The sequence below is a fragment of the Meriones unguiculatus genome, chromosome 4, assembly GCF_030254825.1.
Source record: "Meriones unguiculatus strain TT.TT164.6M chromosome 4, Bangor_MerUng_6.1, whole genome shotgun sequence".
In the NCBI taxonomy this organism is placed as follows: Eukaryota; Metazoa; Chordata; class Mammalia; order Rodentia; family Muridae; genus Meriones; species Meriones unguiculatus.
The window spans coordinates 113,980,427-113,997,784 of NC_083352.1; the positions used below are offsets into that span (position 1 = coordinate 113,980,427).

At 47.8% G+C, this 17,358-nt stretch overlaps 1 protein-coding gene across 3 annotated transcripts; it reads left to right on the top strand.

Moving 5' to 3' along the window:
• Positions 1-4,564: 4,564 nt before the first annotated feature.
• Positions 4,565-16,051, top strand: Znf334 (zinc finger protein 334). Of its 3 annotated transcripts, none has more exons than XM_060382828.1 (5): positions 4,565-4,728; positions 5,638-5,851; positions 9,876-10,002; positions 10,279-10,371; positions 11,200-16,051. In XM_060382828.1, exons 2-5 carry the CDS (start codon positions 5,837-5,839, stop codon positions 12,999-13,001), a joined length of 2,037 nt encoding a protein of 678 aa, XP_060238811.1. In that variant the 5' UTR covers positions 4,565-4,728; positions 5,638-5,836; the 3' UTR covers positions 13,002-16,051. The 3 variants fall into 3 exon arrangements, with proteins under 3 accessions (XP_060238811.1, XP_060238812.1, XP_021493860.1); XM_060382829.1 differs by having other exon boundaries at positions 5,693-5,851; XM_021638185.2 differs by having other exon boundaries at positions 5,794-5,851.
• The last annotated feature ends 1,307 nt before the right edge of the window (positions 16,052-17,358 follow it).

The window sequence follows — 17,358 nt, forward strand, 5'->3', positions numbered from 1 at the left end:
TCAGGCTTGAGCTGCAAGCGCTTTTGTTTTCGGAGCCAACTTGCTGGCCCAAGTCTTTTGAGAAACCTCCCACTGTATTAAAAACTCACCAGGATCCATGAATAGTCTGCTTCCTTGTGGTAATTGGTGGAGTTGCCGTCATGCACACATCATCTATTTAGCAGCACAGTGTTGGGGCCTTGATATCAACTCTATGGTCTTCACTCTAAGAGAATGAACGTGGGGATGACGAGGCCAGCAACCTTCCAGGCAACCCTGACTTGTGTCATCGGATGGTTGAAAGTAAAGCATGAAGAAGCAAACAGGACAGAGTGCATCATGGCGGACCACTGTGTTAGAAATAAAGTGGGTGAGGGGGTTTGAAAGATGATTCGACAATACAGGAGTGGAGATCTAAAGAGAGGAGGAGAAGGGAGGGGGTGTGAATAAGTTATGAGAAACACTGCTGTAGACAACAGGGAGTTGAGTCTTCCAGGAAGTCTCCCAAGGGTGAAGGGTGTTCCAGAACCACCTGCGGAGGGTTTGGAGGGGCAGATGTGGCACCTATCCATCACTCCATCCCTGTGCTCAGGTCCTAGCACTTGGGAGGTGGAGACAGGAGATCCTAAGTTCAGAGCCTGGGATAAATAGTGAAACGCTGCCTCACAATCAAAACAAAACATTTTGGGAATGTTGCTGACATATATCTTTATACACAAGTACAGTCATTTCTTTAAGATTCCCCTGAATCTTTAGAATAAAGGGCATATGAGCTGGGCTCGGTGGCACACACCTGTAATCCCAGCACTCAGGGAGGCAGAGGCTGTCTGATCTCTGTGAGTTCAAGGGCAGCCTGGTCTACAAAGCGAATCCAGAACAGCCAAGGCAGAGAAACCCTGTCTCAAAAACAAAACAAAACAAAACAAAAACAAACAAACAAAAAGAGAATAAAGGGCATATGAACTCCAATTTGGGTGCAGAATGTGTCTTAAAAATGTGACGGGAATGACAACCCTACTCAGCCTGATGAGCAACAGTTTTTCAACCTCATGACCGAATTGCTTTTTTAATATTTACCAAGCCTGCCTGCCAAAAATGTATGTAATTAAAAAACATTTTTTCACTTCTTTGATCTATAGTGTGGTTGACCACTACTTCATACACACACACACACACACACACACACACACACACACATCCGAATACATATCTAGGTGTCTTAGTTAGGGTTTTATTGCTATGAAGTGACAACATGACCAGGGTATCTCTTATAAAGGGAAAACATTTAACTGGGGCTGGCTTACAGTTCAGAGGTTACTTCATTATCATCGCACGACACATGGCACCATTCAGTCAGACCTGGTGCTGGAGACCTGCGTCTTGATCCGAAGTAAGCAGAATAAGACTGTGTCACACACTGGGATATGGTGGCACATGCCTGTGATCCCAGCACTCGGGAGGCAGAGACAGGCAGATTTCTGTGAGTTCGAGACCAGCCTGGTCTACAAAGTGAGTCCAGGACAGCCAAGGCTACACAGAGAAGCCCTGCCTTGAAACAAACAAACAAAAAGACCGTGTCTGTCTGACCAAAGGTTGAGCATAGGAGACCTCAAAGCCAGTCTCCACAGTGACACACTTCCTCCAACAAGGCCACACCTCCTAACAGTGCCACTCCCTAAGGGCTGAGCATTCAACCACATGAGACTATGGGGGCCATACCTATTCAAACCACCACATGTGGCCAATTTCTAATTCCTTTCCAAATCTTTTATATTCATTTTCTTGTTCACTCCTTACTCCATTTATTAAAAAATAATTAACACACCAATTGTAAATGACTTCTAGAAGCTCTATCAATAAGTTGAGCCCATTTTTTACATTTAGCATATATAGAACCAACCACATTTTTCCTCATACATTTGCTTTTGAAATCCATCTTTCCCCAAAGACATTTCCACTTTCTTTTCACTTGGCATGTGTGTGGGCACACATGCCCCTCTGAGAATGCCACAGCACTCGTGTGGAGCTCCGAGGACGAACTTGCAGACGTTGGTTCTCTCCCTCCATCCCGGGGGTCGCTGGGACCAACTCAGGTCATCAGGCTTGTTGGCAAGCGCCTTTATCCATGGAACCTTCTTGCAGACCCAGCATGCATTTATTGCTCCACAACAGACTAGCCCCCCCACAAAAAAAATTGGTGACTTAAAATTATGAAACTGGTTATTTTGCTAAAGCTACATATTTACTGGTATGGACCTTGTGGCTTCATGTGAATCTATATGCAGCTGAGGCCTCCCAAGGACTTGGCTGCACGCAATGGCTCACTCCTCGGGTCTGAAGCCTTGACAAGGCTGCCTGGAAGGTGAGGCAGGCTGGGAAAGGTTTGTCTGCTTCTCCACATTGCCCCTCTGCTTCTTCCAATTTCCACTCGATCTCTGGTAGCTGGGTAACTAAACTCATGCCCAAGCTCTAGAAACACTGCAAACAACCCTGACTGCCGTGAAATCACGGGTTTGTTTCTTGAAACCCGCCCTCTGTTGCCCCCTTTATTTAAAATCACAACGCGGTCACATTTGAAGCAGGAGACAATAGGCAAGCATTAAATCACTGGAAGTCTGGCTCGCTGGGAGCCATCTCTCAGCCTCTACACCTCAGTGGGTTTTGTTGTTGTTTTGTTTTGTTTTGGTATTAAACGATAACAGATAACTGTGTCAGAAACCCCCAGGCCTTCCAGTGAGTGAGACATATTACATGGTTTTCCTCTTTTAACACACACACACACACACACACACACACACACACACACACATATATATATAAAATTTGTCCTTGTGGATGAAGGGCTAGTTTCTATATTACTCACATTGTATATGATTGGTTTTGTTAAAATATATTGTTAAGGGTCTGGAGAGATGGCTCAGTGGTTTAGGGCACTGGCTGCTCTTCCAGAGGAACAGAGTTTGGTTCCCAACACTTACATGATACCTTCTCCTGGCCTCCTCAGGCACCAGGCACAGCACGCAAATAGTGGACAGACATACATGCCGGCAATATATGCAGTCCCTGAGCTGTCAAAGTGGTACACTATAAGAACTGCCAAAGCGGCTTCCCCTCCTTCCAGCCCCAGCCTGCACAGCCACCACAGGAGCTGTCAAAATGGAGGCACCTGTCAAGACAGTGACATCTCCTGAGCCTGCAGCCCTGAGTTACCAACACGGGAGCTGTCCAAGGTGTCTGCACCTTTTTTCTCACCTCAGCCTGCTGCCATAGTGGGATGTCACCCCAGGAGCTGTCCACGGTGGCAGGATCTCCTCTTCAGCCTCCAAAAGTGGCTCCACAACAACGGTGCCTCAGCCAAAGCCTCCTGCAGTCAGGAAGGTCTTCCCATCCTAACCCAAGGGTCTGGTGAAGGAAAAAGGGGGTGAAGAACCCCTGAGCAGGAAACCCAACCAATCTCTGGGCGCGCGCACGTGCGTGCACACACGCACACACACACACACACACACACACAAAGTCCACCAATCCTGAACAGGAAAACCCACCAATCCTTGAAATCCACCAACCCTCACTCTGGGGATCTCTACCCTGAAAAGCTCCTCCCCCTAAGATACACGGCGGAAGCCCTGCCCTTTGTTCAGTTCCTCTCCTGGGAGCAGGGTCAGGTAACCTGGGATTTGTCCCTTCACACCCTGGACACTCCCAATAATTTTATTTTATGAGATTGGCTGCCTGGGGTGACCCTCTCATTGGAAGAAGCCAAGAAGCAATGAAGAGAAGAAGCAAAAATGTGGAGTGGGGCTGAGGCTCCTGAGGTCCTGAGCTCAGCTGGGGACACCCTCCCTTGGGAACTGCAAGACCTCTGCTGAGGAGGCTTCCTCCCAGAGCTGTGTGGTTCCTGGGCTCTCATGCCTCAGGATGCCCTTCCCTTGGGACACTGTCCCACCTCAGAGTGGTGTGTGTCCTGGGTTCCCACATCTCACGATATCCTCCCATTGGGATGCCTTCTCCCCCTCAAAGCTGTGTGGTTCCTGGGCTTCCAAGGCCCAGGATACTTTTCCATCAGAGCAGGAAGGACAACAATATACCCATACATATAAAATACAATTTGAAAAAAGAAAGTATGCTGGTAAAATATTTTGTCATTAATTATGATTAATGATTTCCCCTTCTGTAAAATTGGCAGAAGAGTATTTACCTGCTGATAAACTCGGACAGCTGGGGACAAGCAATGTGACTATTGTTTTAAGGTCTTTAGAGGCGGTCTGGTTTGTCTTTGTTAGGTGTTTCTTCTGTAATTTTGGGAAGCTCACCGTTACTATTTTCATTCTGAGAGAACTCTTTGCTTATGATTGTTTTCTTAATACACTGTTGGAATTTCTTTCCAGATCTGTAATTTTCCTTTCTCACATTTCTTTTGTATTCCTGGTGTATAGCCTGGCGATTAAAACCCTAGAGCGCCCCAGGGGAAATCTGCTGGGCGGAGGCCGCAGCTCCTTGTGGGAAATGCAGTTCCGGACAGACTGCAGCACCCTTTGGAGAACCGTGGGAAGGGCCGCGCCGCGCCTCTGCGCATGCGCCGTCTCCCAGCCTCCACAGACGCGCATCCGGTTAGCGGGGCTTTTCTAGGCGAGGCTCCCGCGGTCTCCTGGCGCCACGATTCTCCGGGGCCTTCTGGGAACTGTAAGAGAAGCGAGGTTCCCCCGCATACCCCCGAACCAGAGGAGTTCCGGGTGGCGACCTCGGGACAGGGTAAGAAGGACCGGGGCCTTCTTGGGGCCTCGGATGCTCGCGATTTCCAGTGGCCGGGGGAGGTCACCGGGCGTCACGGGGCTTCGGGCCTCGGGGCGGGCAGCCTGGGAAGGACAGAAGTGTGTGCGTGCAAAAATCGGACCCCCAGCAGTCCTGCGGATACCTATAGACCGGTAAACTTAGGGGCCGCGTAAGGGTTGAGCTGCGATTGAGGTCCAGAATGGGCAGGGTGACGCTTCATTGGAGGGTCTGTCGTTTGGAGGGAAGGGATGCCAGCCATGGCTGAGGAAAAGGTTTCTCCATCACTTCGAACAAATGCATGTCTCTCCTTAGCGTCTCCATTCTGTTCCACTAGAGTTGCTCAAACCTCGACCGTCATCATCCTGGGGTTTGCTGATTTCTTTAATAGAGAAGAATGACACAGTGTACCGACAGAGAAGGTTTTTGAGATATTTAAACTTTTCAGATGAGGAAGGCAGCTGTTTTAACCATTTGGGTAGTTTGCTGGTGACAGAGCCAAGAATTGATTTCTGGCCTGTAGATTCCCAGGTCAGGCCTTTGTCTTCTGCTACCTTTAAGCAGAGGCCTCTTGTGAGGGGTAGAGGAGTAGAGTGATTGACAATCATCTTAACATCCTGACTCCTGTCTGGGTTTTCTCATTTCATCTGCTGAATGCATTAGTAGGAAAACAAGTAATTGATATAAAAAATACATACACATAAATAAATAATAGATAGATAGATAGATAGATAAGATCTCAGAGTCGCCTTTCTGCTGGCCTGCTGTTCCAGGCTTTATATATGCTAAAGTTTATTGACCTAATCTGGTATGAACTCCGAAGGGTTGCTTGTTTGTTTTTTAGGGAGGCAGAAGTAAGACAGTAAACCACCTTTGTTTCCATTCACACAGTAGGAAAAGCTCTGATTGGTTCATTCAAAGCTACTGTGGGCATTCCCTCAAGCAGTTGCTTCCTGTATGATACTGGTCAGAGGCTCCTTTCCATGTTGCGTCTGTAAGAGCTGCCAGCCAGTCTGCTGATGCCATTCCTCTTTCTTCGTCACCCAGCCTTCGATCACCATTCCTGGCCCTTTCTTGAGAGTACCTGAAAATGGACAGTACCCAGGTAAGTCACTGAGGGATTCACTTCCCACCTTTGGCAGTGGATCGTCATAGATTTGCAGCGTATGACATTCAGATAAAAGAGTAGAACTATATAAAACTCAGCATCAGGAACAATAAGGGAATCAGATCAATCAGAAAAGTAAACGTCAATAAACAAATTACTGCCAGGTGGCGCAGCACTTGGGAGGTGGAGGCAGGTGGATCTCTTGAGTTCGAGGACAGCCTGGTCTACAGAGTGGGTTCCAAGACAGCCAGGGCTCCACGAGAACCCTGTCTCGTGAGTAAATAAATAACCTGAAATGATGCACCCCTGTAGGATTATTCAGGTTGTGTGACAAAAGACCCAAATGACACGAAGTAGGCTGTTAACCATGGTTTTCTGTCACTTATTTATAAACGTGTTCTTAGAGAACATGAGCAGATGATGCAAATCACCTTTACCAGGAACAGCTGTGGATTTCCTGTGACTAACAATCTGGCAAGGCCTAGGAGTTATAGATGTCTACTCTGTTTTCAGAGGTGTAGACAGCCTTCTGATCGCGCTCCGTGGTGCAGTAATAAAACCTAGAATAAATGGGTTGCATGTGCCTCAAACGATGCCTGTTACTATTTCTTTTTATCTTTAGTGCCTTTTTTTTTTTTTTTGGAGAGAGCATGTGTGTGTGTGCATGTGTGTCTGTGTGTGTTGTGTTACTGTAGAGCCTCAAACTGATGATGCTCCTCCAGCCTCCTGAGTGTCTCAGCTCTGCCTTTAAAACAGACATCACAGGGCACAGCTTGATTTTAGATTCTGTGGTAAAACTATTTCACTCACTTGTCTAATGTCGACTCACGCCCTGTGCACCACCCCTGTTGTGGCCAAAATTAGTGACCATTCACTTATTTTCAAACCAAATAGGTGGTTCCACTCCATGCTCCACCAAACTCTTTGTTGCCCTCGACAATGTGGCCGTTCCTTCCTAAGTGCACTTCTGGCTCTTTCTAGCTGTCACTCAACTCTCTCTCTAACTCCCTAATCATTTCCTCCGTGTGTCAGCTGCTCCCGCCTTCTTCCACCAGCATTGTGTGCTTCTCCTATTATTCTCTCCGCTAGCCTTTGTGTCATCTAGAATTCTTAGTTGAACCCTTTGACCTCTGAAGTCTTCGTGCCTCTGAAGAGTCTCAGGGTGATTCTTGCGGTTCTCTGCAGGGGCTCTTCAGAAAGCACTTGGAGGCCTCCTGTGCAGAACAGAAATGAGGCCCCCGCCCCTGTCTGTTCAGTGTGCTTCTTCCTCATTGTTCCCTGCCAGTGTTGCTAATCTTTCCAGTTACACAAGCTAGAAAGAAAATGAGGCCCAGAGCTACGTGTGATGGCGAGGCAGAGAAGCCCATCATTGAGGAGGCTAATGCAGGAGAATTGCTATGAGTTGAGGCCAGTCTGGGCTACAGTGTAAAACTGTTTCCAAGAGGGGGATGGGGAGAAAAAGAAAACGAGGCCTGTTTTAAGTCCTCCTATTCCTTGTTTCCAGTCACAGGCAGTTGTCAAACCTTGCAACTATCAGTTTGTACCCACCTTCTAGCCCTACTCCCCGCCCCCAGTTCCTGCCTTTGGGATTGTCATACTAGAGTTTTCAAAGCTCCACCCACATCTCTCTCAAGTGTTTTGTTCACACTTACTTGTCTTGCTAGCAATACCCATCTGTAAATGTCTTGGGGCCGCAGCTGCCCAAGCAGGTCTGCGCGAATACAGGATAGAAGTTCAGCATCCTTGCTCTGACTTAACAAGGCCAGTTCCTTTCTGGCCTTTCTCTACTTTTCTTTAATTCCCGCCACTCCAGACCTTTCATTTAACAGCTGTGTATCAATCATAGCGTTTTGTACCGAACACTGCACCTGCAGCTTGGCAAAAGCTGGCACCTCTGCCCTCATGGAGCTTGCAGAATAGCATCTTTCTGGGGTTGACACCTAGGCAAGGCTCAGATCAGTATTAACAGATTTTACCATCGGTGTTACCAGGACATAGTATATAAGACTGGGGCTCATCTTTTCTGTAAGGCTGTCCCATACACTATAGGCTATACCATCCCTTGACCTACATCCCTCTGCCAGAAGTCAGTAACATCACTCTGGATTCCGAGACATTTGTGCCCCAGGAAGCAGGTGCCAGCCCTGTTGAGCCCTACTGCAGAAGGATGGTATTGTGCTCTAGTTATGCATCGGGTTTTACTTTAAACCAGCTCCCTGCTTTTTAAATAATTGTTAATTCTTTACGTGACTTGAGACCACAGCCAGACACTGGGCAGCTGTCTCCATTTCTGCATGGTCTGCACATGTGGGCTTCCCTCCATGGGAGGCTGTCAGCCCTCCAAAGCACAGCCCGGGGCCTCCCCTCTGCGTGCCCTCTCTGCCCCTGTGCCCCTCACAGTGAGGTTCCTCTTCTCTTTTTGGTTTCCCTTTGCTTTCTTCTCAGAGGGCACAGGGTGCTAACAGAGGTGACCTGAGTTACCAGAATATGGGGTTTTGTCATTCTTCTGAGCACCATTCAGTCTCTTCCAAGGGGAGTATGCTCTGTCCTCTGCTGTGGCCTGTGTGCTGTTGCAGGCGGCTGACTCTGTCTTAAGTCAACTGTCCTCATCCGACTCTCACTGGCCTTTTCCTCCTAACATTTTGTGCCGTCATTCTCTCTAGTTATCAAGAGCTTATGTAGTCCTCATCTTGCCTGGGTTATAATTATAAAGTACTGTGTATTACCAGGAAGCTTACTTGGGAGGGAGTGACTCAGAGAATATTTAATATGGGTAGTGAAATGCTTCTAGGAGACAGGTATTCGGTCCTGAAGGAACGGTGCTACGAGGCACGTGTGCAGATGTGTGACCTATAATAGCTGCACCTGAGGGGGTGCGTGTGGCAGGCTGGCACGCAGGGAGCACACGGGCTTCTGCAGAGCTGGGGAATGCTCACCTGTTACTGCTGCACTTTGAGGCGGATTCAGACAAATGGAAGTGCAGAAGTCATAGACAGGTCTCATTCACACTTCCCTGGCTTCCCGTGGCCTGTCAGGACCAGAGTGCCGTGGTGAGAACCAGGAGGAAAAGCCAACCCCGTTCTGTCACGGTGACAACAGTGCAGTGCAGTGTATGCCGCCTTCAGCTCGGGGGTCCAGCATGCCATTTGCCATGTCTCCATGGCCTCTTGCAGTCTGGGCTGTCCTTTGTCCTCGTGACTTTCAAGTGGCCAGTTACTCTATAGAGCACGTTCTGACTCCTTATCTGTAATGCCTTCGTCCTGTGACCACACTCTGTTGAATGACTTGTCCGGCCAGGTGTGGTGCTCTTTACAGACACCTCTGTGGATCTGAGTGGTCTCTAGACAAGAAGCACCCCAGCAGCCCCTGGACTTCTCGTCATGTTCATATCCTGGCCAGAAGCATGGGAAAAACAATTATTACTGGTGTTCACATGGTTATTGGTATTAACGCATAGCCTGACCTAGAATTACACTATGATTTTCAAGTAAACCATGGGCCATTTGTACATTAAGAGAGTGTTTTACTGCTCTGTTGCAGTAACAAAAAAACTATATGGCTGATTTTCGGGTAAAGTGCTTTTGTGCTCTGCCCGCTCTGCAGGTTTCTTTCCTTGTAGATCACCTAAGTGTATTTCTACATGCTTACGTCAGGACTGAAATGATCACCTCACAGAATCTGATGGCACATAATAGGACCTTTTGTGGTCACCCTTTGCCTAGCATGTATGTTCCTACCCAAAATGCAGGTCCTGCAGTGTCACCTGTCATAAAGGCACTCCTCGAGAGCAAGAACCACATTGCACATGAGTCAATAATCCTGGAATTTCAGGATACACTCTAAACTCTACGTTTAAAAAGCTCACTCACAGAGAGTGGGCAGTTTCTGTTCTTTCACCCCCCCGTGAAGTATCCCTCTATAGCAAACACTGCCCACTGGCAGTACCCTCGTTATACCTGATATTCCCACAAACACCCTGCTGCTCAGGTGTACTGATCTCCCATGAAACATGTTCTTTCAGAGATCACTTTCCTTCAAGGACTTGACTGTGGTCTTCACGCGTGAGGAGTGGCAGCATCTGGGCCCTGCGCAGCGCATCCTGTACAGGGATGTGATGCTGGAGAACTACCGTAACCTTGTCTCAGTGGGTGAGTGCAGTCCCCACGCCACACCCCCGAGCTGGCCTTTCTTCCATGTCAGGAGAACATGGGCAGATATTGGAAGTGAGTTCTCTCTCCCTCTGTCACAAGGGAGAAAGATGGTGACAGTTTGCACACACGCGCATGCGTGTGCACTGCTCTTCACTAGCTTGCGCCAGTCCCATTGAGCTATTGGTGAGCCTCTGCACTGCTCAGTTTCCCCGTCCTTCAGTCCTTGACGTTCTCAGAGCTCGGTTCAAGTTCTGTACTATTTTTCATTAACAGGGTTTCGTATTAGCAAACCAGATGTGATCTTAAAATTGGAGAAAGGAGAGGAGCCTTGGATAGTGGAAAGATCGCCATGTCAGAACCATGCAGGTAAGTGTGATGACCGAGCAGGTAAAAACCAAAGAATTCGAGTCCAGGCTGGTTCATGATCACAGTCACTGAGGAAACTAGCTCTCTTGCTGTAGATACTAAACTGTTCTTCCCAAAGAAGTCTGTTCATTTATTGGCAGCATATAAAAATGTTTGACTTTGTGTGCTCTGTCCAGAGAAGCCAAGCCCCTTCACCGCACACTGGTTCCTTCGTTCTTTCCTTCCAGGCCCACCCAGGTCCCCACCCAGGTGCCTTGCTTGTTTCCTGACCATCCATGCCCACTCCCCTCCCACTGTGCTTTCCATTCTCCATTGTATTTGCATAAACTCAGAGTTCTCAAGTCATTGAACAAAACGTCCAGTTCGCCCCGTCCTCCTGATGTCTTCTGCACACTGACTTTCTGAAGGCTGCTTTACCTGGCCCCGTCGCTGTGCTGCTCTTCTCTTAGGTTCAGACCAAATCCTTATCCATTTCACCCAGGCAGCTGTATTCCCAGGAGATGCCGGGGACTGTCCCATATTGGACTGTGTCAGTGTCCCAGGCTCTTGTGTTCTTTGCCAGTTTCTTCTTTCTTTGACCCAGTTTAGTAAGCTGGTGTAGGTGAATTTGCATTTCCCTCCCTCCTCTTCCTCCCTCTCATCCTTTGTGTTATTGTTTATGTATTTTCTCTATGAATTCCTAAAGTAAGATATATTTACACTTGAATCTCTTCAGGACTGGAAAGCCAGCACTGAAGCCTTGGTCCCCCATAAGGCCTTTGTGCAGATTGTTGTTTCAAAGGTTCACAGAACTCACATACTAATGTTCGTTCTGTTCCTTCCTTCCAGAAGACGGTGATGCCTTAGAGAAGGACAAGGAAAGACAAGACAAACATTTGAAGCGGTTTTCAGTCTTCAGTAACAAAACGATGCCAGAAGAAGCCAATCTGTGTGCGAAAACAGTTGCTCTCGACACGAATAATGTCTCTTCAGAAAAAATGCTCCATAAATATGATCCAGGTGGAAATGACTTGAAGACTAATTCAGAAGAGACTGTTGCAAAGCAAAACCAAGCAACTGCAAAGGTAACTGCTGAGCAAGATGGGAATGGGAAGCCAGCGCCCCGCAGGAAGCCTGACAGAAGTCACTCAGGGGCAAAACCAAACAAGCGTAGTGAAGTCAGGGATGTCAGTAGTCAAGGCGAAGATCCCCCTCAACACCAGAATAACCAGCCCTCGGAACAGAATAAAGGTGAGAAACCGCCCGAGGAGTCAGCCAATTCTGCAGGACCGGAGGAACGCCCCGAAAGAAAGCGAAATGAATGTGCTGAGTGTAGGAAAACCTTTTCTAAGAGGTCCACCCTCATTGTTCATCAGAGAATCCATACGGGAGAGAGGCCCTACGCTTGTAATTACTGTAGGAAAACTTTTCGTATAAAGGCAAGCCTCACTCGACACCAGCGAATTCACACTGGAGAGAGACCTTACAAATGCAAAGAGTGTGGGAAAGCCTTCATTGACAAATCTGCCCTCCTTGTGCATCAGAGAATCCACGGAGGGGAGAAGTCGTATGAGTGTAAGGAGTGTGGAAAGACCTTCTTTCGGAAGTCGGCCCTGGCTGAGCATTTCAGGTCACACACAGGGGAGAAGCCTTATAAATGCAAGGAGTGCGGGAATGCCTTTGGCAAGAAATCGTACCTCATTGTGCACCAAAGAACTCACAGGGGAGAGAAGCCAAATGAATGTAAGGAGTGTGGGAAGACCTTCTTCTGTCTGTCAGCCCTGACAGCACATCAGAGAATTCACACTGGGGAAAAACCCTATGAGTGCAACGAGTGTGAAAAGACTTTCTTTTGTCAGTCTGCCCTCAACGTGCATCTGAGAAGCCACACCGGAGAGAAACCCTATAAATGCCGCCAGTGTGGGAAATTTCTGTGCACCAAGTCGGCCCTGGTTGCACATCAGGTAATTCACAGAGGAAAGAAGTCTTTCGAGTGTAGCGAATGTGGGAAGCTTTTCTACCTTAAGTCAACACTCACGATACATCAGAGAACTCACACAGGAGAGAAGCACGGTGTGGTCAGTAAGTGGGGCCGCACAGCCACTGGGAAGTCAAACTGCAGTGAGCAGAAAAGAGCAGACACAAAGGAGAAGCCTTGTGAGGCCAGTGAGCACAAGCGCACGGGCCACAAAAACTCACGCCGCTTTGCACACAAGAGAACCATATGGGAGAGGCCTTACGAATGTAATGAATGTGGGCGGACCTACTGCCGGAAGTCCGCGCTCAGGCACCATCAGAAGACGCACTCAGGAGAGAGGCCCTATGAGTGTAAAGAGTGTGGGAAAACCTTCTGCCAAAAGGTCTCCTTCACTGAACATCAGCGAACTCACACTGGGGAAAAACCGCACAAATGCAAAGAATGTGGGAAATCTTTCCGCCATAAGTCAGCATTCACAGTGCATAAGAGAATTCACACCGGGGAGAAACCGTACGCATGTAACGAATGTGGGAAGAGCTACCGTCGGCTCTGGACTCTGACCGAACACCAGAAAATACACACAGGGGAGAAACCCTACGAATGTAGTATGTGTAAGAAAACATTTCGCCACAAATCAAACTTCCTTTTACATCAGAAAACTCATAAGAAGTAAATTCCAGCCAGGCAACAGATCATTTACGTAATGCTCCATTCCTGAGTTATACATAAGGAGTGAGACCATGTCAGCACACACAGGGACTATATTGTTTTTTGTTTTGTTTTGTTTTGTTTGCCAAAGTGAAACATCTCTTAACACCAGAGAGCTCTTGGGGGTGACATACAGTTCCTTTCACGAACATCGTACTTTGAGTGTGAACTGTGAAAACATTGAGCATTTCAAACATTACACCAGGTGTGCCTGCCTCCCTTTCAAACCTTGAAGCCAACACTCCTCCCTTCTTGGTCACCTCCACAGTTAATTTGCATCGTGTGTGCGAGTCTTGATCCCGGATCACCCGTTGCCGGTTGTCCCTGTGATAACTGAGTGGTTTCTGTTCACGAGTTTACGGTCTTAGCAGCTCAGACCCTACTACCTGCTCGTCTCCCGTCCCCGTTGTCTGCAGCGGGGAGGCGGACAAACCATTGTGCCCTTGCCCACCTGTAGTGACTCCCACACACGAGCAAGCACTTGCCAAAGCTGAGTCACTGCGTTTTTCTAATCCAGTGAAAGGCGTAAGGTAGCTTGTAAGTGTCTGGAGCCAAGGAAACAGCAATTGCAGTTACCATGACAACAGTGTAACAGGCAGATTTGAATAGCAAAGAGGATTTGGGGAGTGTTTCAATCAAAACAGTGTCTCTGCTGTTAGTGCTTTTAAATGCCTCTGTTAGTGGTTTAATTATGTCAGTATTCTCAAAAAATACCTTGATTTTTCTAATAAACGTGTCCATAGGGGTATTATTTAGAATTTACCTATCAGCCTCTTAGGAAAGGTCTCCGTGGTGCCGAATAGAATCACGTAGTGTGAATGAGTGCATAGCCAGAATGTCTGTAGTTCGTAGGGGGCTGATGTCCAGTGCTGGTAGCCAGCCACAAGTGGAATTTTCCACAAATGCAGCCCTGCTCTGATTGTGCTGTGCATTTCCTAGGACAATGAAGTGAGTTTAATTCATTAACAAAAAAAAGCCACTGGGTAACTGGCCATGGGCCTTGCATGCCTTGATTAAGCTGGCAAATTGGAGTGGCTGAAGCAAGTTGTATCATCCAACTCAGTCCTGGCGATGAGAGTCTCACGCTGACCTCCTGACCTGCGTGCGGCCTCTGCTTGAGATGTTGGGACCTTGGGTCAGGAAAGCCGCCCTTTGAGACCCGGCAGAAATCCCAAGATGATCTGTTTCTTCAGTTAGGATTTTACATCTCTCAGTAAGGTAAACACGTATTTGTGAGTGCACATGGGTTCCATGTACATGAATATAAATTGAAAACGTGAATACATGTGCACATCAATAGTGATATTTTTCTGAAATTTTTAATAATTAAAAGATTTGGTTGCTGTTGCAGATAGACTTTTACCATTGTTTTTAAAATTACCGATAGAGGCCCTGACAAGGACCAGCAAGCAAATGGTGCTTGTTGATGAGCCTGACAGCCTGAGTGTGATCAAGTGTGATATGGCGTGTACACACACACACACACACACACACACGGAATAAGTAAATACATAAAATCTAAAGTGTTTAAAAAACTCACTGATGGAATTCTTACCAAGTTTGTCAAAATGTGTCCCTTATACTTACTTTTCTTTGCCTGGTCTTCTGAGACTCACAGCTCCTTGTAAAGGAAATTGTGGGGCTGTCTTGTGTAGGTAGTTTTGTTCTCTGATGATCTGTACCCTAGCTGTCTAGTTGTGCCTTCTGCTTGCCATGCAGCGAATCACAATCCTGTGATTCCTGAATTGTTTGCCTTTATTGCTTAGACTCCGAGGATAGAAGGGAGTGCTGTATGCTGGGGGAACGTGTTTTTTTTCTAAGCCTGATTGGAAAAAAAAAAAAAAAAGTAAGCCTGCAAATGGAATGTCAGTGAGCCCTGAACACAGAAAAATCCTAAGACGGCAGACTAAAACGCGAAGGTCCAGTGAGGGCTCAGCTGGTAGAGGTGGTGGTTCTGCAAGCCGGCAACCCAGGAGACATGTGATGGTGGACGGAGAGATGCGACTCCACAACAGTGTCCTCAGACCACACATGGACTGAGGTGCAGCCATGCACACATACCATAACAGTGTAGTTTGTAAAGTTTTTTTTTAACTCTGAGACATAAAAAATCAAAACTAATTAAATGTAAAAAAAAAAAAAAATCTTTTGAAAGCAGCTGAAGGGATCAGCGATGTTTAGGGTCTGTGAGCTCTGTACAGCTGCTGGAAGCAACTGCCTCACTGACCCGAAGAGCGGATCTCATCTCACAGACCTGGGACAGTGGACAGCCCCGGTGCCGCAAGTACCCTCCCTTCTGCCTGCCGGAGACCGGCTCCGCGTCTGTTCTCACTGCGCATGTCTGTCTGCATTTCCGTTTTATCAGGACACGTCTGATCGGGGTCCCACCTTCCTGAAGCATGACCTCATGTCGACTGACATCTGTAACAGCCTACCTCCGTGAGGTCTCATTCGGAGGGATTACAGGCTGGGAGGACTTTATCTGTTGGTACCTAAAAGTTACCCCCACGTGTACCAGATTAAAATCACAGTAGATGTCTGTTGTGTGGACTTTTACTGGGGAAAAATGCAACGCACACACCCACTCGACCTAGGAAGAAGACCTAAGTGAGACCAAAGTGAAAATTCACCAGCTGAGCAAGCCAGTGAGTTTGTTGAGATTACTAACAGGACTGGGGGTGGTGGTGGTGCGTTCAGGAGCAGAGGTGGTCCAGAAGCAGCTGCATCACGAAAATCCTGCCCCAGTGAGTGATGACAGCTGCAGCCCCAGACCTCCCTGCACAGCCTGCGGCCAGCTGAGCAGTCAGGATCTGCAGCCTGGCTGGTCAGTCTCCTTCCCTAGTGATGGCGTCCAGTTTCGGCTTTCCTGGGCAGTGTCGCGTAAAATCACTTGGTAGAGGAAGAGGACCAGCTCCTGCACACTGTCCTCTTGTCCCCCCACACTCTGGCACGTGCATCAGAATCTGTCAAGCTCCCCCTCTCCATATACACAATAAATATAAGTTTTGTTTTGTTTTTTTTGAAACATTTTTCTATGCAGCCCCGGCTGTCCTGGAACTAGCTCTGTAGAGCAGGCTGGCCTCAAACTCAGAGATCTGCCTGCCTCTGCCTCATAAGTGCTGGGATTAAAGGCGTGTACCTCCACCACCTGATATATTTTTTTCGAAAAATGAATGTTTCTTTGTAAAGATTATGATAACTGCATGTTTATGTGCTGATAGAAATTTTAGGATCGGAAGTTTGCTTTCTATTGTTGTGATAAAACACAACATGACCAAAAGCAGCTTGGAGAGGAAAGGGCCCATTCGATCTCACGGCTGAGAGTCTATACCTGTATTAAATCATGGCAGGAGCCTGGATTCAGGAGTCATGGAGAAGCACTGCCTACTGGCTTGCTCAGCCTTTTTCATTCCACCCAGGACCACCTGCCACTCACAGGGGGCTGAGCCCCCCTCACAATCATCAAGAAAATTCCCCAGAGGCCAGTTTGATAGAGGCTTCCTCCCAATCGAGGTCCCTGCCTCCCAGATGACCTAGTCTGTGGCAAGCTGACAAAAGACTAGGAGAACAAGGATGGAAGGAAGTTGTGTTTGGGGCAGTGAGTGGAGCTGGAGTCTGGTGCTCAGGGGAGAGGAGCCTTTAAAGATGGCAGTAGTGAAAAAAAAAAAAAAAAAGATGGCAGTAGTGTGGCCCGCCCGTTTGTCCGTGCGCACAGAGGCAGTGAGTGGGTGGGCAGCGTGGGAACTCGTGAACTCCCATCGTAACTGCTCCTGTTGTGCCAGTGAAGTGGAGAATAACATCATTCTCCAAGAGAAGGAGGCGGAGGAGGCGGCAGGTTTTAGAAGTTGTCCGTGGTTGAAGAAGCTGACAGCTTTCAGTTCTGCCCTGTTGCTTTGTATTTATGTCAGTCCTTCATAGCATCCTCCTGTGGGGAGTCCGAAATCTCTTATTTTCTCAGCTAATGTTTTCATGTGACACCTCAGGGTGCCCTGTCCACTGACTACATACAGTCAGCTGGCGTTGAAATCGCTTGGTGATCTCCCTTCCTGGTTCACCCGGAAGCCATCCTAACAGGCTGTTTTCTAGTCTAAGATGGGCACAGCACCCCCTAACTTGCTGTTTGCTCACAGTATATGTCTGTGGGCTGTGTGTGAAATCAGTGGGACCACTTGGGAGAGCCTTGTCTTCCTCCTACACAGCACGTCCTTCACTCTAGTGTGAAAGTGTCAAAACCTATATCTGATGCCCCTGTCTCCTCAGAACCTCTCCACACCCAGGAACTGTTACCATCAAGGATCTCTGGCCACCAGATAGCTGGTTGG